Source organism: Diuraphis noxia, unplaced genomic scaffold (genome assembly GCF_037042655.1).
Source record: "Diuraphis noxia isolate RWA-SAM2 unplaced genomic scaffold, SU_Dnox_SAM2 contig0003, whole genome shotgun sequence".
Lineage (NCBI taxonomy): Eukaryota > Metazoa > Arthropoda > Insecta > Hemiptera > Aphididae > Diuraphis > Diuraphis noxia.
In genome coordinates, this window is record NW_028301713.1 from 67,761,771 (window position 1) to 67,783,140 (window position 21,370).

Sequence of the window (21,370 nt, forward strand, 5' to 3'; positions counted from 1 at the left end):
ATCTGGCACAACACGTGTGAGCTATTTCGTGTGCCACCAGAGCAGGGGATGGTCCAATGAGGATCTCTGTTGCCAAAGACAATGCTAAGTCTTTGGAAACGCAGAGGCCTTTGGTGGAGCCACCTACAACCCTGGCTGGCTGGACCACGTCGTCTCCTTACATCAGTGCATGAGCACCATCCAAAACTAAAACAACTTCAAGAGTGCAGGAGCACCTAAAAAACTTTTCAACACCAGACATTGCGAGCGACAGCTGGACCGTTTCTTTTTTAAAATCGAAATTTAACAGTGTTGTTTTTCTTTAATCTGAGTGTTTAATAAAAAAACCTTTATTTATTTTATTACGTCAACTGCATATCAAAGACAGCTGCGAATAAGGTAAGGTGCATGCGCACCAATATTCATAATATATTTATATAATTTTATATATTATATTATATTTATTAGATTTTTATAATTTAATAATTAATATTTTATTACTACGGTGTACTTGATCGTTCTCGAATCACGACTTCGAGAACCCTCCGACGATTAGGAGGAAGGTAATAGCGCAATTTTAATATTTATATCTGGTAGCTTATTATCCAGCTCTTATAAGAGTAGAGAACAATACAGATTACAGATCCTTTGACCTTTAGTGTAACTCAATAAATCAACCAAACACCATTTTTATTTCTAATATCCTCATATCTTCTACTAGTAATATATAACTATTGGCAGGAGCCTTAGTTATATAATAGTTGTATTAACTTAAATATTTTAGTTATATTATTATTTATTTTAGAATTTTATTTATATTATATTAACTTCTTTTCTTTTATTTTTGCGTTATTACAGAGTGATACTCACTATACTTGTCCACCTTTTTGTTCTTATTTCTCAAATATAAATATTGATTTTTGATTTTGCTAAATCTAACATTGAATTGAATTTATTTGTTTATTTTCGTAATATTGAGTGGTTTCTGATGAAATTATTTAATTTAATATGCAACTGTCAGTTTTTTTCGACATAGTTATTTGCACACTTCATCCAATTATTTATATATTTCATTCTTAATTTATCATAATTCATCATGGTTATCATATAAGTTTAATGTAAACATTAAAATATTGATCTATAACTTTATTTGTACATTTTTAATTTGAAATTCATATTTTTATAATTATTATATTTTTTAAAGAATCTAACTACCATCTCACTTATAATTGAGAAGACACTAGAATCACATAAAAAAAATCCAATATCATTTCTTTTAAATTTTTATTTCAAATGTATTTGATTGTATCTATTATAATTATAATCCACTAAATATTATAATTTTTTGTGAAAGTGGTAATATAACTGCCACGTTATTTTCTAATTAACAAAAATAGAAACAAATATATTGTTAAACTTGCCTTTTAGTATAATTTATTATTGGCTGTTGCAGCTTTTATTAATTAATAATATTAAAGCTAACGAATGACAATCTTAAATTTTTTTTCTCATGAAATATATTATTTTTTTCTGTAGGTAATTTGTGTTTGTTTAAATATGTATTAATTATGTTAAAATTGCTACTGTACCGGTTGTTTTTCCTTATTTCAATATATAACAGTACACATTTTTTTGCGTGGATCAAAGTGCAGACAATTATATATATATATATATAATACCTACTGCAGTGTCTCGCGAGGGTTTACTAATTAAAAACGATGGTATAATTCAAATGCCATTACCAGGCGTTTTTATATTAGAAAATATTTACAGAGCTTCCTTCTGGCCGTAATAAAATAAAATAAATACTTTTTACTAAATTAATGCGTATTTTGTTATTTATTTAAATAGGTAATACATTTATGGACATGCAGGCAACAACAGCTGCATTTATTAATATTTCCTATCATTGAATAAATATATGATATAAGTATATATAAATGTATGAATATAATGCACTATCCCAACACAGTTTGCGTATATTATACTAAACAGATAACTGCAGATAAATGATATATCAATATTTTTTACAATTATGTATTAAAGATAAATTAATTTTATGTATACTATTGATAGGCTGTAATTAATAATAATATTATCGATATCCTAAGCTTGACATATGTATTTATCCAAATTGTTCCAGTTGGAGGAGTAATCAATTTTCATATGACCAAGAGTGTTGTAGCGAAATTGACTAGTTACCACGTTGTCGGCTGAATTGTATTCTCCACCACTGGTCACGCAAGCTTGACACAATACAGAGTCCATGTCACTAAAAACATATTAATAATAATATTAATTGCGTTGTCAATTTAGTAGTAACAAACAGATATTGAATACTGAGTATCAATTAGAAAATTAATTATTTTGTCCAAATTTATCATTACTTTTTTTTAATCAAATCTTAAACTGCAGATATAGCGTACTATATTTTAGAAGTTGATATTAAAACAATCAGTTCATTTTTTCAATAATTAATTTGTAATATTTTATTCATATACAATTATAAATGACAAAATAAATGTTTATGAATATCCAATACATTTATAGATCATATTATAACAATTAATATCAAAAAAACAATTAAACTAAAATAATTTTTCCATAAATAACTTTTATTTTATCTCCAATAAAATCCATTAGTATTCCCAGCTAAACAAGATTTAAAAAATAGTTTCTCCATTATAACGTTTTGTATTATGAGTATATTTTTCCATGCTGCATTATTCATTGTATGCAAAATCAATAGTCATTGTCGTTCAAAGCTCAAATACAAAAAAAAAAACTCCATGTCATATACCTACACACTTACACAACATTTTTTATGTTGGCAAATCATAATCTATGGCAATAATATAAAGTAAAATATAATATTTTAATATTAAATTTTTTTTGTTATTTTGTTTAACGTATGCCCTTAAATGAAAATTAAATTATTTTTAATGCAATATTAATTATAATATTATTAACAATCAATTGACTAGGTATATGATTAAATTAATTTATAAATTGATTGTTCTTTAAGCTTTGGCGAAATATCTCTTGTTGTTTCTATTATTAAGAAATAACCTGGAAAATACCTAGGTGATGTATACATAGAAATAAGAAAAATCCGTTTTTATGATCGTTATTTTGGTATAGGTATTCCAATTTAATCTCACAAGAATCAATAAAATTCTACAGGAAGTTTTTAATAATTTCGTTGATATTATATGTATATAACATTAAAATAAAATCGTAATAATGTCTAACGTGTGTAATGTAAAAAGTTTTCGATAACTTTTTCAAACTTCCGGTAGAATGGTTTTACGGTTGAAATATTTTTAATAAAAATGGTATTTCGAAAAGGATTTACAAGCTTTAATTTACTCACGTCTCCCCCTCCTCCTCCTCCTACACACACACATGGGATTTCTACATGGATGATTATCAGCAAACAACGGTTAGTTAATATCATCAACGGCTGCAATATTTACCAGACCATAACGATAAGTATAAATTGTATAATACTATCATTACCGTGGTTGACCTTGATTTTTTTTCGAATGTTCGTTATTTTTCTTAAGAATTTTACTGTAAACACAAGTATGAGCACGAAAAAAATAAAATAAAATAACTATAATGACAACTGTAGGTACAACGTAGTATAAACACTATAATTTATAGTACGCTATAATGCTATATATGTATATCTGCAGGGTTGTTTTGCGACGCTTAAATATTAACGGTGAAACATCTACTGCAGTTTTTCCCGCTTTGTATGCGCCATAGGCTTACTGCAGTTTTCTCGAAGTGAATAGTCTACACATTTCGAAGTGTACCAACGGACATGATGTAATAATATATACTATTGAATTGTTCCCACATACGAGTGGGTTTGGTATTCGTTTTCGGTGTGAAAAAAGCGATATTAACAATAACTCATACTTCATATATAGTGAACACTAAACACTTTAATACACTAGACCATCGTAAGTGAAGTACTTAAGTCCGTTGGATATATAAATGTAAATAATAATAATATTATCATTGTTTATAACGGGCTAGTTGGATTCAATAAGAATGTGAGGTGAATTTATTATTGGTTGCACCTTTGCGGGCTGCAGTAGTACCGATGTAGGATTATTCCAATATAATCTGTAATTTGACAATCTTGAAATATTATACTGCAGTGTACTCGCTTTTAGTGGGACATTTATAACGGTAGGTGCAATATCTACCGAAATTTATATACTTATATTATAATAATATTTACGACGGAGCACTTATGTAGATATGCGTCTAAAATATTAAAATTGTGCAAGAATGTATACTAAAATATTTCGTTAAAAGCCATAAGACTTGTAATTTTGATACGCATAAAATGTTTATTACGTAATCATTAATAATATATATTTCAGGACGATACATGCGGATGAACACGCGTGGTGCACGCTACAGCCCAACAGGTACACGTGACGATTGTTTTTAGCCTGAGGAAAACAGTTTGCAGGGTTTTATTACACAGATGAGTTTTGCGGCGTTGACGAATTCATACATTTACATTTCACGTAATTAATATGATTATTGATTAATATGTGAAGTATATATATATACATAAAAAAAACTTAACGGCGTTTATTGCGGCAGGAGTATTTAAGCCTATATAGAAGCATAATAATTAAATTCCACCGATGCGTGATGCTTGTACGACGGTCGCTGTACACTTTTTTAGAGCTATCAAATTAAATTGCACACTTTACGTTGTTGGGAATTATTTAATAAGACTTAGCATAGCTTCTACACAGTTTCGTCTGAAATTTAATATAATAAATACGTGTAATAACCGTAATAGTATATCGCACTATCCTGTATAGTTGCAGAGCTTGTGTACCTATCTAATATTATACATATACGTCAATCTGATATTGCAAGACATAAAATGTGCACTGTACTAACAGCCTACTGTCAGTATTATTATTATTTTTGCTAATTAAAAAATTGATCATTATCTATAGGTACAATATTTTAAAATCGTTACATAACGCGTTTTTTTTATATATTGTACGATTCATCTGTAACTAATAGTGATGTACAGTTTTAAACTTACGAATTGAACTCGCACTATTTATGTAAATATGAATACATATGTCCAAGAAAATAGTTTAAGTTTTAGAAGTCAATCTACCATTTATTTATATACACTATGTACCTACGTATTCTATTAATATCATTACGAAGATCAAAATAGTATTGTGTTATATAGTCTATGGTTTGTATGATAATAATAATAATAATATAAAAAGTACCAAATTTAGAAGTTAATTAAGTGTAGTAGGTTTAGATAGCCAAAAGTCAAAAGTCAAATTGTATATAGTTTGTACCAGTTTTACGTGTATCTACTACCTACTATAATAATATATGTAATACAAAATAACATATTATAATTTACAGAGTATTAAAAAATATTGAGAGTGATCATGAAATTAAAATTTCCGAACTATGTATCGTCGCATAACGTAATTACAATAAGTGTGATAATAACTTTAAATAACAATATATATCACAGTATAGTTCATTGTTGTGGACCGTGGTTAGGTTTTATTTCGATTAAAAATTTTATTTTTGTACAACTCAAAACAACCGCGAACTGTAGGTACCATAGGAACTGCTCGGGGTAGGTGGATACTCAATGTTATTGTTATTATTTTCATTGTTGTTTTTTCCATAGACTTCACAAAAAAAGCATTAATAATATAATAATACATGTACATCTGTGAAAAAGAACTGAAATTATTATTTTATTTGTTATATTTACATATTATTTTGAATGGGGTGCGCATCAAAATAAAGCTTGTTAACGTCTATTTAAAAAAAAAAAATGTATACCTACTCAAAACAATACCCAACTATTGTAATTATTATTATTATTAAACTAATTGTTACTTCAAGATTTTTGTAATACCAATTCGTTTTGCCGAGTCACAAGTTTTCATGACACTGATTGGTTATATGAGCCTAATATTATTTTTACTTTATTTATTTAAAATATATACTTAGTGTTTTATTGCTGTCATTACTCTGTGTTTGAGCATTTAGTTTTTTTAAACTAATATATTATTTTAAAACATATTAATTTGCATTTAAACGTAAATTTAATACGTAAATAAACATAATATTTTTATAGCTAGCTAGGTACTTAGATGAACCTTATGAATATATTATTATTATGTTATTATTTATTAACATTGTGTTCGATATAATATCCTGTTTAACCATATACTTTTATGAGACGAAAATAGCGCTAAAACTATATTTTTTTACATAGTATTATGTTTAAATATTAACTATGAGACGAGCGAATATTGCTAATATTTATGTCATAGAGATTTTTTATTGTTTGGGTTTTTCTCACTAGTCCACTACCCATCGCATCTATTACTTTAATGTCGTCGGGTATAAAATGTCATGAATATTTTGATAGGCGTATTGCGTATACCTGCTTGTTTACAGCAATTCCTATTAGCTGATGATAAAAATGTTTTTAAAAAAACATTGTTTTCGAATCGATCAAGTTTTACTAAAACGCAATAGGTATGTAGGTATGAAAGATTTTTTTATTTTAATAGAAATACTTGACACGGGTTCTTGCCGAAGAATTGCGGGGAAAGGGGTAGTAACCATGACTCAGTTAAGAAATTGGATGCGGTCCAATTACTATATATACGCCCGTGTCTGTGGTTTTTTCAACGATTGCTTCCAATCGATAATGAAATGTTTCTCATTCTGACATGAATTATACCTTATCTAATTAAAAATAAATTGAATTCAGTGTATATAATGTTATTTTAATTTCCACAATACAAGTTTGTTCGTTTTTTTTTTTTAATCTAAGTTATTTCAATTTTTCTGCAACAATCAAAGTATTTCGAGGGAAAATCAAATTATTTGTATATTCCAATTAAATATTCTTTCCTTTTCAAGTTTTATATTTATTTATTCTTTTGTTTTTTTTGTCCTAAATTACGTTGTATTTTATTAAATCGTAGAATATTAATAAAATATACAAACATTGGAATACGTATTTAATGTTACTATATTTTACGTTGGCATTTTATTATACGTATTACGTTAAAATAACCTACTTAAGTTAACTATTATACTAATAATCTATCATAAAATAATTAATTAATAGTTTTTTTTCAAGATTATCTCATCATAATTATTACACACTTGTATGTGCCACATTTGTCTAATGAAATGTGTTTACTACATACGATCAACAATTATATATTTTTTTTTATTTGAAATTTCCAATTATGTAGGAAATATAATAAATGGAGGTACAAATATTGTGTAGGTATATAAAATAAAGAAAAAATTATTTAAAAATGTGAAGAAATAAATCAATTCATTATTATGCACCTACTAGTAAATTGCGTTAGAATTAATAATTTAGATTTATTAATTTCTTAGTTCAATCAAGTATTAACATAATTTATGTAGAGAACTTTAAAATTTTTAAATTAATTCGTTTATGAGTAATCGAACTTAAACTACATTTTAGATAAATTATACTTAATACCTCTATTTAACATGTCTTTACACCAAACCATTATTAGTATGATCAATTCTTTTATTTATTCCAAAGATTCTTAAAATATACTCCATCCCACATCTCTTGTATAGAATTTTATGATGATGGTTATATCGGATACAACTATTTTGCGTAATGAACTATCATGTAATAAATGTAAAAAGTAAAAACTATGTCCCTTAAACTACAGAGTTGTTTAAAGATACCCAAAAATTGTATACATTATATAAGAGATAGGTAGTTCATTGGAATTATTTCTAGACAATTTAATATATAAAACTTAAAATATTTATTTTGATAAGAAAATGGCTGTTTATATTTATTTAGCAGAGATTATTATTTTTTTCAAATTAAATACAGTAAAAATTGTATAGTAAAACAATCGTAATATTTAAACTGATATTATATGATTGTACTTAGAACTATTAAGATATAGTTGTCCTATATATAATTATAAATTACAGTTTATGTGACGACAAATGGAGTTAATTTACCTATATATAGTTTTCCCATGAGATTAATTAAAAATTGCATCTATAAAATATCATTGTTATTATAAATATAACAATAACTGCTAGTATAGGTATCTAGTTTATATTTAAGTTTAAATCTTTACACTCATAAATACGTATCGGTACGAGTATTTTAAACTTTTAAATATGATTACCCATCTTTGTTTGTAAGAATGAATAATAAACTACGAAATAAATACAGTAAAACACGCGTAGTAATAATTAACGTATATAAAATAACGTGAAAATCAAATAAAGCAAATTGGCTAATGGTTATACGTGATAGCTTTACAAAACTAACGAATTCTTCACAAAAAAATTACCTAAAGATAAAATTGAAAATATTATCACAAAAATTATGTAGATAACTTATATCAGATAACCATTCTATTTAAATAGATTGAAATAAGATTAATATTTGTAGGTCTAGAAAATTCACAAAACTACTTTCGAGTATGTACAAACCTCTCACCTCATAATAATCGATTTTAACTAAAAGTAATTAAATAATCAGTTTAAAACTTGTTTTATTTTTCACCATACACTACAACTATCATCGTACAATAACATAATAAAATATTTTGTTGGTTAAGAAATAAAACCGCACCCATTTTTATTTCTCCTGCGATTAGTATATTTTAACATTAAGATAGAAAATAATACTTATATTTGTATTATACATGCGAAACAATGGACTTGCAGGTTTTGAATTCATATACCACGGTCAAAATTACATTATAATGATCAGGGACGATATCATAATAGAGGTTGTTAACTATTTACCTTCCCTGGTACACGATACCAATAATATTGACAAACTATACGCGTCATCATAGCATTATAATATTATTATGTCATACCAACGTGTACAACAATTCCATTATGTACGATTTGTTTGGTATTATTCTGCTTATATATATATAGATTGTGTCGTGCTACATAATGATAACTGAAATGTGACAATCCGCCAGTTACGACGTCGTCAAACGGCATAATAATATTTTATTTAGATTTTTTTCCGTTTTCGATTTCACCAGAGAAATTGAATAAAACACAAATACACAATATTTGCTGCAGATGATTAATAAAATTGCGATGTACATATTAACGTATTGTAAAAATGAACTACAAGACGTATATTGAGAATTTGAACTATAAAACAGTTCCGTGGAGAAATTTGATCCCATACTATATAGATTATAGGTATAAGAAAAATAGCGATTTAATCATGGTTGAATTACTGTTTTAATGAGTGGCCTGGCATTAGGTTACGTTGCAGTCGAATTGATTTTCATGCAGATCAAATTCAGATTTCAGAAGTGTATTAAAACTATATATCGATTTTGCAAGCAGGGTAAAACCATAACCGGCACTTAAACTAGTACTATCGAACAATACAATGTATAACGTTAAAAATGTTATGTTTAGCTTTTGACAAGATAATATAATTCTGAATTCAACACAACCTGCTGCACTAATGCACTGCATGTCCACTTGCGATGAAATATTTACTACTTACCAAGGGTGCCCGCAGGGGCAAAGGGGATATTTTAAAACTATTGTTAATTTAATGTCACGCACATTAAAGACATTGTTAAAAAACAAAAACAAAAAATTATTGAAGACGTTATACAATCATTTTGTATGTAATCAAGACGCATACAACTTTTATTTGATAATTAATATAAATATAATTAATTTGTAATATCTACATTAACATGTATTTAAAAAATATTAATATTGTATTTTAAACCTACACATATAAGGGACTTATGTGATAACATATAATGTTGTTTTTTTTCTATTTATGTTATGTTATTTTAGAAAGAAGACACTAGAAATATATTAAAATTTAAAATAATCTTTTTGATTTGGTTTTAGAATTTTAATATAAGCGGGCGTGCTTGCTACCTAATCGAAAACTCGAATAAACAATACCTAACTATTTGAGTATTTGACATAGTTATTCAATATGAAGTTAACAGACGCCGAACTAAATTATAGACATATAAATCGTAGATATATATTATGAGAACCGCGTGATTATGCATGTAAAAAGGTTATACACACTATATTTTAGTGTATGGTGTAAGTCAAATACTTCATATGTAGTCGAACACTCGTATATTATCATAAAAAAATAATAAAAAAACAATAATATAGCCATACGTCAAGAGTGGTGAACCTTTTTTGGGTCTAGTATCAAATTTTTCCAATCAAGGGTTTGACAATTTTTCACGTGCCCAAAGTTTATAAATACTAAACAGAAAATTATGAATATAGTAAAAACATAGTGAAATAATTAATTTTATATATAGGGATATTATAACTTTTAAATTATTTATTATCCATAGGTGTAGATGCCTATCGGCTAGGAATGTCTTATTGTAAAATTAAAAAAAATATATATAATTTTTAAAATGTTTATTATTTATTTTGTTGAATTTTTACAATCAAAATTAAAGAATATCATAATTTTTCTCAATTATATTTTTCCACATGTTATTGAAATTAATTGACAAATGTGCCACTTATGGCACACGTGCCGTGGGTAATTCACCACCCCCGCTATAGTGTCTATAGGTAATGTTTTTGGTAAAAATTGCAATACATACGACGTAAATTTTATGACACGGAATGGACAATACAATTAAGTGCACGAAAGATATTTGTATTGAAATAGAGTGTTTTTGACATGTATCGATCTGTTTTTAAAAACGTGATTTTTAAGTAATTGTTTTATTTTAAAACTATACCACACAGTAGAATGCTTTAAAACAATCAAAATATTAAATTTAGTATAGCCAACAATTGCAATGTTCATAAACATCTAAATATTATTAGTCTAAAACTATTTTTGTAATTACTACCTAATGTAATGCTTATGGACATAATAGTCAAAACAGATTTTTTTATAATTTCTAGACATAAAGAAAAATTATAATATCGATTATATGTTTTTATGATAAAATATATTATTACTTTTTGTTATTAAGAAACTTTAAAGTCAATACTGTTGTACTGCATAACGGTGTCAATGTGTCAGTGTGAATAGGTTAGTTAAGTAAGAAACTAAATAGAAATTCTCATATCTCAATATGTTATAGGCACTCTATTATAAAAACGTGTACCCACTATAGAGAGAATAATCGATTTTAACTTTGGAGAAAATTAAAATTCATGTTTTTATTATCCTAGGTAGTAAGTGGTAAATACAAACGCATTTAAATAATGTTAGCTCACATTACAAATGTTTTATACATATTGGGTCAAGTTTGGTGCAAATTTACTACAGCCACTGGTATTCGCATATTCGTCCTGATGAATTATGCAAAATATGATACTTATGTGTATGTACCTGCTTGCATGCGCTTAGGTATGTGTCTTATGTTTATAGTATATTATGATAAACTATAGGATGGTAGTTTGTACTCGAAATAAATAAACGACTCAAAAATACTTTATAAGCCGATTATAAATCGTTTTCTCCTCCTGGCGCCGACAGTATGCAAAATAATCGATTAAAACATAATATTAAAAACATATTGCACATCCAAGTCAGTAAGTACGCAACCATAATACAGAAAATATAAAATGCACAATAATAGTGATAATACCATTATAATTTAATCCATGTCTATATATGTATATCGACGAAATCCGTCGTCGTAGCTTTTGAGATTCTATCTTGTTTCAGTTCGATAGGGTCATAATATAATATTGTGTAGATTTACAACGAAGAACGTGCCTTGGCCAACATAATATTATATATAACTGCGGGTGCGTTGACGACACCTGACACCTGTCGTCGTGAAACTACGTCGAGGCGCCTTTCGTTTTCAGAACTTGGTGTGGAGAGGAGGTTGAGGCACTAAGACTTACGTCATATTTCCAGGATATTCCCAAGCACGTGTTACAAAAGCCACCCATTTTGAATTCCGAGTGCAGAATTTCCTGAGAAGACGTGAACAGAAAAAATCAAAATCAGAATTGAAAAATTATCTTTATTTTCAGATGGCCGATTGGTCGCACATAACATATGCGTATATTGGATAAATTTTCAAGTATACGATTAGAAATATTGAATAAATTGTTCTGTTTTCTAATACATTTTGAATTTTAAAGGTAATTTTTATTGAAAATTGTAATAAACTAAGATTAATTTAGAGTGTATACAGTGTGCATGTATATTATAACCAATAGAAAATCGGGTAATTAGTATCACTTATGGTTTTTTTCGGATAATAAAAATATATAAATTTTACATAAATAAAATTATCTAGTAATTTATTACAAAACAACCAATATAAATGTCTCGATTTAACACCAATACACCATTGTTAAAATATGGTATCAACATTAACCACTTAAAAAAAAAAGGTTTGTCAGATGTCTTTATTAGTATTACAACTTAATAACTTGTATATACATTATTTTATTACAGTTTGTATTCAGCGGACGAATAATTTGGCACGTTCTAAGAATAAAGATTTTTGAGACAAAAAAAAAAAAATTAAATATTTTAATGACCTCTGTTATCGCGTATTTGTTATTGTAATATACATACTTACAGAAAACATCGTCTATAAATGCCAAAGCATTATATTATATAAGTAAATTACGTAGAAAACGGTCGTCTTGCGTTCTTCGGCAAAACATAAAATAATTGCATTATAAATAATTAAAATAGTATACAGAATATGTATATTTAGGATTTATCTCTTCAACCCAACCAGGAATGACGGTTCACGGGTCGCCGAAGAGGAATAACGAGCGCTGGTTTAATTGTATACGTAAATCACGATCCTCTTTATTTTCGTTTTGGACTTTTTACTTCACAGCACACTTCTTATTCATCCGTAGTTATTGTCTAGACTCTAGAGAGGATAATCTATTGACGGTAGCAACTAGCTGCTGAGTATCACTAGTCCAACGCGATTAAGATTGGTTGTTGGAATATTATAATTATTTTGACCTTTCCGAAACCTTATTCAACTGCCAAATAAGTTCTTATTAATTTATTGTAAACATTATTTTGTAAGAATTTTCTGTTGAGGATACCACTGAATTAGTAATATCAGCCAATCATTCATACACTATAGCCAACTGATTAGTGTGACTTCAAGATGATAAACTTAATTGAGTGGTTTGCATTTGGAAGAGTTTATTTAATATGATGAATAGACATAATGTGTTGAGTAAATGTTATAATGTAACACATCAATTACAGCAACTCTCTCAACTCCTAATATACAGCAGAGTTTTTTGTTTATCCCGATTATTTTTTTAAAATGTAGGTTACCAACTGAATATTTTTTTCTTTTGGCCCACTCCCTTCCTAAATACAAAATTGATCTAATTTACTATCAGTATAACCACTTTTAGATTAAAGCAATTTTAAAGTCTCTATAGTTAAAATTAAGCACAAAAAACCAGTTAAAACATTGTAAACCTAATACATTTACGACTTTTATAATAATTTAAAAACTTAAATGACGTTTTTTGGACTAAGAATTAATGAAATTTAATTTGATTGGTCCTAAGTTTTTTTTAAACATATTCTAATTCATCCATGATGATGTTTTGGTAAACATTATTAGTATCAATAGCGATATTATAACTTTTCGTATTTGATTCTATCTTTTTTTTTTAACACTTATTAAAAAATATATAACCTGTAAAACATAAATTATAATAAGTTATGGGAGAAAAAATATATCTATTGGCAGTGAATTACTTAAGGAGAGTAGTTATCCAGCAGTAAAACTCTACTGATTCTATCTGAATTTGTAATAAAAATCGATTACCAGATGTTTATATATTTAGGTATGCTGAATAAAAGATTGTGCATTGTAATTTAAGTGAAATTCCACAAACCTAATGATGGTTATATTTGGATTATTATAAGGTGCCTTTTCACTAAGTTAGGAGGAAAATATGAATGGGTTCTATATAAGTTATTCAGAACCATCTGCTTCAATGGAACATAATAACTTCATCTCTAAAGTGAATATCATCATCTTTTGGATATTAATTTGGCATATTAACCACATAATGTGTCAATTGTGAAGTCAAAAAAATATTTGAATACATTAGTAAAAGCTTAGTAATTACTATCATTTTTTAAAAACTAAATTCAATCTTTTTGGATTTGCCTAAACTAGTATATTCTATTGACTATTGTGTATTACGCATTTTTGTAAAATTAAGTTAACGATAAATCAATTGACAATTTGGAAATTAGTTAATTAATATTGGCGTTATTGGTTGCAGCTTTTTCAAAATCTGAATAAAATCTAGGAAAATACTTAAAAAAATTACCAACTAACTCAGAACAAAGATTTTTATCTTAACTCATTGAATAATACTTTTCTAAAAAATTGAAATCTGTATGCGTGAGAAATAACAAATCACCCACACATATACAGTAGGACCTACTGAGTAGGTACAGTAAAATTAATGCTATAGACTAAGCTGCAGTGAGCTTTAACGGCATGAGCGGAAATTGTGCAGAAAGTAAAATATACGCACGCGTTCAGAGACTTTAATATTTGATATAATTTATAATATACGTTTAAAGATTAATAATAATAATGAAAATTATCATGGGCTTACCCGTTGTTGTAACACGAGTTTCGGCGGACTTCCGGTCTGGAGACGTTGTAAAGTAATCGGTATTGTTGTTTCGAAGATCCATCGCAGCCGGTACCAACGTTCGGGTAGAAATGGTTGTCAACTTCGGGATACATGCAGTACGGTGGTGGTTTGAGACCAGCTTCCCAATACTCGTATAGATTTTCGTCTAGAAAAATCACAAGGGTAAACAGGCGGGTAAGTCGTGGATGTCGCTCTGTTGTACAGTAGGTTACAAGTGGGTTACTGTAATGGATGGAATTAAATTTGAATCCAATGATATTATATCATTGTATACGAAAAACGATTCTGAACGAAGACGGTTTATCTGTCTAGGATATATTATAGATTATTAAAAATTTTCAAATCTTAGATTTAAAAAGAAAATTTTTTATGAAATTCTAATTTGAAATAATTTGCGAATTTTCGTGATTTTCGTGATTTTTACATAATATGTTGTCAAAATTCAAACTTTGAATGCTTGTAAAAAAAAATTGTGACTACGCAATTCTTTTATTTTTCAATTGCTATTGTAAAAATATGATAGGAGCCATGTATTACATTTTAAATTCTTAGATATAAAAGGAAAATTTTTTATGAATTTCTAGCATAAAATAATTTATGAATTTTCGTGATTTTTACGTATGTTATCAAAATTCAAACTTTGAATTCTCGTAAAAAAAAAATTGTCATGAATTTATTTTATTTTTCAACTGCTATTGTTAAAATGTGTTAGAAGCCTTGTATTAAATTTTCAAGCTTTTCTACCGAACAAATAAATTTTTATCAATATTTATAGAAAAAAAAACTTAAAAAGTTGAAAAATTAAAATGTCAGTAAACAGCTCAAAACAAATCTAAATATTTTGAACAATATTCGTAGATAAATATTCAAATATGTGAAATTAAATATAATTTATTAGCACATGTATAAAAAACAACAGTCAACATAATTAGTGCTAACCTGCCGAATAAAAATTTTACAATAATTTCAATAGACTCCGTGTGGACTATATCAAACATTATTAATAATAAAAACGATAATATAATTGTTAGTTAAATAATCATCTTAACCAATAAAATGAATATCAAAAATAATATACTCGGGTAGTGAAAAATAACAGGTAATGAAAGAGCGGTCGTACTTATCAAAGAAAAAAAAATCAACGTTATCACTGAAATACACAATTCAGACAAATACTTTATAAAAATGTCTTCCATATATTCTGACGAATTTATTAAAAAAAAAAAAACATTGCTATTTATGGAACATATATAATTGTACAATCTAGTTTAAGTTTGATTGAATTATGTAATACAAGACTATAATGGTCTAATTATCGAGGATAAAATAAAATAATAATAGTATAAAATGCTTAGGTAATTTGAGGATTAAAAAAAATCCTTTATAGGTATATTTTCATTTTATATTCATGTTATTACTTATTACACTAGAATCCAATATAGCACTGATGTTATTCAATATTAACAAATGTGCTGACCACTTGAACGCACCATTGTCACCTTTTGATACGCATTTTTTTCTGACATACCCTCCACAAATGATTACGATTTTTAAGCATTCAAAATGTTTTTGATAATTCGTAATAATAAGTCTTTTAGGCGCCAATAATATCATTCCTGTTTCGTATTACGATTGCAGACTCGTTCGGGATAACAAAATCCGATGCATCATTGATTCGAGTAATTATTGTAATCTATAGGGTGACTCGCAAAGCGCACACCAACATACGATCATAATTTCAAGTTTTTAAGAAGTTTTTGTACTTTTCAAGAAGTGTCTTGTGAAGATCCAAAACATTTGTTTTTCAAACGTTAATCTCTCTTTTAACTGTAAATTATTTAGTGGATAATTAATCTAAAAATGTTGGCGTATCTCAAAGTAGGTAGGTATATTAAAAAATACCAAAATTCTGAATTTGAATAAATTTATTATTAAATTAAAAATTGGAAAAATTGTTGATAAATCGAACAGCATACTAATATATTAATATTGTTATCACGGAAACATGACAGATATAACATTAGTCGTATACACGCTCAAATATATATAGTACGATCGTGAACAGTTAACAAATGTGGTCCTTTTTTTGTAATGTTTATAAATTTTATCTTTAATACAGTTTGCTTTATAGGCTCTTTACAAATAAATAAAAAAACGAACCTCATATTTTAAATTTCTATAAGGAAAAATAACATCGCAATAATAGAAAAACTTACTATCTAAGACGTGACTGCAGCGCATGAGACTCGATGATAAATTATAATACATATATTACGAAACATCGTTGTTTGGGTATGCATAATATACATATAATAAGTTATAAAGCATCAATCCCAGTATACATAAACTACCCGCTCTAGTCAGAATTTACCGTATTTTTGAACCAAAATATGGTCGGTGAACCTAAAAACACAGTGAATTTTGTATACATGCTCGTTTATATACTCACATAAGGAATATACCCCAAAAATTATATAAAAATTATTTGGAAATATTTTCTTAAATAGTAGATATCGTAGCTGGATATTTTAAAAATTTGAGTTTTATATGTATGGTGAAACCTCTGAATAACAAGAACTATTGGACATCAAAATTTCGACCACTATTCAGAGGGGGCGAATTTTTGAAATTAATAAAAGTTTAATATAATGTTGTTGATAAATAATAAAAGTATAATAATAATGTTATTATCTAATGTTTTAATATTTTAACAACTGCATCTATTTAAATAAATAATATTTATATTTTACAGTTAAAAGAATAAAATATGCATGTTTACATAAATACAATTAAATTTGGTGGGAAAAAATCGGTTAGTTTAGTCTGTTTATAATTATTATCTGTCGAAAACCGTCACAAACTAACGAAATTCATTAAACATTGGCAGTAAAAACGTAAGTATTTTTCTCATAATAGTCATTATTTTTCGTAATCTCGTCTCATCACGAGTGTAATATGAACGAGTTCGTTATCATTATACTAGTGTAAACGCATTTTTTTTGTCGTTTTGTCATTATTTTTTAGAATAAAATGAACGTTTCACGACTATTTTCGGTTCACTTAATATTTTGCGGAAATTTAAAATTTGATTTTTTTCTTTATCGTGAAGTGCTGTGTTCCATTCAAGACATATAGGTTCCTGAACTTCAGGCTTTATATTTGAAAGCTTTAATACTATATTTCGAATTCTATATTTTCTATGAGGTTAATAAATTTGTTTTTAATATAAACAACAACGGAGAAGACTTTTTCACATAAATAAGTTGTGGGGGAATGGAATTAAACTTTTCAAAGCTTTACTTAATAGCGCCGTGGACCCCCTTCATGAATAGCAGCGTCCCCCAGGGGGTCGTGGACTGCATTTTAATAAACGCAGAAATAGACCATATACAAGTGAATAGAAAATCAACACTTAAGATGGAAAACTTTTATAAAATATAGGTATAAGAAGTGATAAAATATTTATCAAACTATTAGATAGTAGAAGTTTACTGACAAAATTATATTATATTATGTTATATTAATAATAAAAATTAGGAACACATTTACGTGAATTAGTCGAAAATTACAGGCAATTTTTTGAGGATAAATATTTCTATTTTATACCTTATGGCTGCAAATCAGAATATAGAATCGTTCATTTGGATCGTTAAACGGCAATATACTGCAGCGATTATAAAAAAAATTCAGATTTACCAAAAAGTATGAAAATGTGAAACAGTGACAAATGTTTGAAACATAAATACTATACATAAATTCTTAACTTACTCATAGAGGGATATTTCATGACATAAATTTATAAAAAACAAAAAAAAATATGCAAATAATGCTTCTTATAGGCATAGTGAACTCGTTGCCTGAAATCATCGTGAAAAGACATCATCAATAATGATTTTCTTACTTGGATCGGGCGGGACGAGGGCTAGAGACGATGAACTAGGCGAACATTGACAACAATCGTACCGGGCGACTGATCGAGCTCTTGTCTTACCGGCACTGGATTTGTTGCTCTTCGCCGGACCCGGCACGTACACAAATTCGGATCGGGTGGATACAGGTCCGGCCGCCGACGACAGTGACACTACTTGATGGTCGGCTGAACAATCCGTCGTGTCACTAGAATGCCTCCACGACACTTCCCGTAGGTCCAGGTCCCACGGGTCAACATAATTGCGGTGCTGAAAAAAATGCAGTCATTGCGATTTTTACTATTATTTCAACGTGGCGTCGTTCCTTAAGATTTTTCGTACTCTTCAAATGACATACCCTATTTTAGATGGTAAAATTATAGCAGTTCATAATATAAACATACGCGTTATTGACCTATGCATACCTATAAAAATTTTCTCACTGCTGTGTGTCTAAAAATGATATCAGACAATTTTAACTATGCCTGTGACTCAGAGTTCTAAATGAAAATATTGAGATTACCTTTTACTTGTCAAACCGCGGAATTTCTAAAAAGAATTGAGATAATATCACTTAACACATTAACGTTAATTTTGTAAGTATTTAAAATCGACTGTATATTATACGTGTAATATTTGGCGATGAAAAAACCTAACGAATACTTCAGTAAAAACGAGGTGTGCAAAAAGAATTTAAGACTCAAAGACTTGAGAATTAGAATGCTTTAACCACTTATACAAATACTGTCCACTTCACAAAATATACCATATGCATATTATGAAAAGTTATTAAATTGAAAAACTATTATATTTGATTTTTTTCGCCTCTATGAAAATTCTGACTTAAAACCAACAGCAAATCTTTAAATGTGATGAAAAAAAAACATGTCAACTTACTGAACCGAAAGCAAAATGTTGTTTTTTTTATAAACACCTATTATCGTTTATGTTCGTAGATATATAACATACACTTTTTCGTATTCCAACACTTTTTTAAATTATCTTTTGGATCATCTTTCACATTTTCCTCTTCAGCACCTTTAAGGTGCGTAAAACTTTTATAAAGAAAGTTTTTTTTTAATGTTGGTACTTTATTTTGAATATGAACGACGATCGTAAACGTTTTATCAATTTTTAAACACTAGTGGTAGGTATTATTTTCTTTTTTTATGTTCACCCGACTAATAGAAATAATAAAAAGATTAATTATCATAATGAAAGTTTACATTGTATAGCTTAGCATTACAGTTAATGGTGTTTGTATTGATAAAGTTGTGTAAAAAAGATTAGGTTTACGAATTGGATAATCGTTGTTACTAGCAACCTTTACGTAAATTAATGGCTTTGAATGATAAAATAAAATTTTTAAATGCATTTAAATTTATGTATTGTGTTTATACCTATAGAACTATTTTAAAATCATAAGTTATTTAATTAACTACTGAATAAATAAACACACGCACCCTGAAAACTGTCGAAAATTCCGACTACCTATATAGGACCGTTTCTTAACGGTCTCATGGCATTTTTCAAACGTTTTTATTTACAAATAGAAACTTGGCAAACACATTTATGAATAAACGTTTAACTTGTAATTACTAAAACAAGACAAATTTTATTTTTTATTTTTAAATTAAAAAAGCTTTTCATAGGACTGATTCACACAACATACGGAAACAAAAATAATAATATTTGTGAATTTCGCTTACCATTGTTATCGAAGAAGAATCGGACATTTTTAGCGCTTTGATGGTAGCGACGACAACCTCTGTCTCCGGCGACAATTCGTATTATAGTAGCAACAGTGATAATAATAGTAGTAGTATAATAGTGATAGTAATGGTAATAGTTATGGTATAGGTAGTAGTATTAGTAGTAGTAGTATTTACTAGGTAGTAGGTACACACGAAGAAATTGATAGTGGCGAGTGTTATGATACCTACATGAGACCGATCGAGAGGTATATAATACAGCAAAAATCGGTAGGTATATTATACTTTCTTCTTTCGAAACCAGCTTCACGGTATTAACGTGACCAGCGTGAAAAATTGCCATGGAGGGATAACATAATTGGAAATGGATGAAATTCTGTTTTTTTTTCTTATTTCAAAATCCAGAGAAATGTGTCTTACGCGAATATAACTTTATAGTATTATTATTACTATTATTATATTCACTGCAATCCGTCCATACGCGATTGCGGTCATTATATTATACTGGATGTCGTGCAGCATTCCACGTCGTCGTCTGTCGGTCGAGATTCTTTATCACCTTTTATTTTTTTTATTTCATTTTTTGTTCCTAATATAGTTCATACGAGTATGTAGAATAATAATAATAATAATTTAATATCCAGTTATATTATCATACGTTGTATGATGATCATCATCGGTTGCGCAATTTGTATGTTATACTTTGTAGACCTAATGTAACATGAATATTTTATTTCTTTATTTTTATTATTTATAAAAATTCTCGAGTTGACACAGGCCATTGGGATAGCTATAACAACGTTTATTTTCAAAATACACAGGAAACTTAATCCTAATTATATTAAAATAAATTTGTGTATCAACTTATTTAAAAGAGTTTTTTTTTAAATTTGTTTTGAAGATTAGATTTCATGATGAATTCGATGGTAGCTCTGAGTGAGGAATGAGGATCTATTTTGACTATGATATTCTAAAAGATGTTCAAGAAATTTTACAGCAATTCTTGGTTTGGAGTAAGAACGACAT

The 21,370-nt window shown here is 27.7% G+C and overlaps 1 protein-coding gene across 1 annotated transcript; it reads right to left on the reverse strand.

The window, feature by feature from the left end:
- Positions 1-1,700: 1,700 nt before the first annotated feature.
- Positions 1,701-20,522, reverse strand: LOC149057691 (uncharacterized). Its single transcript, XM_089223110.1, has 4 exons — positions 20,342-20,522; positions 18,626-18,902; positions 14,683-14,869; positions 1,701-2,251 (listed from the first exon to the last, which is right to left on the reverse strand). Exons 1-4 carry the CDS (start codon positions 20,366-20,368, stop codon positions 2,086-2,088), a joined length of 657 nt encoding a protein of 218 aa, XP_089079236.1. The 5' UTR covers positions 20,369-20,522; the 3' UTR covers positions 1,701-2,085.
- Between the last annotated feature and the right edge of the window lie 848 nt (positions 20,523-21,370).

Coding starts and splice junctions, on each gene's coding strand:
- LOC149057691 (XM_089223110.1), bottom strand. CDS start 20,368: ATGTCCGATTCTTCTTCGATAACAATG. Junction 18,903..20,341: donor ATTCTTCTTCGATAACAATG/GTAAGCGAAATT, acceptor CATTTTTTTCAG/CACCGCAATTATGTTGACCC. Junction 2,252..14,682: donor AACTCGTGTTACAACAACGG/GTAAGCCCATGA, acceptor ATATGTTTTTAG/TGACATGGACTCTGTATTGT.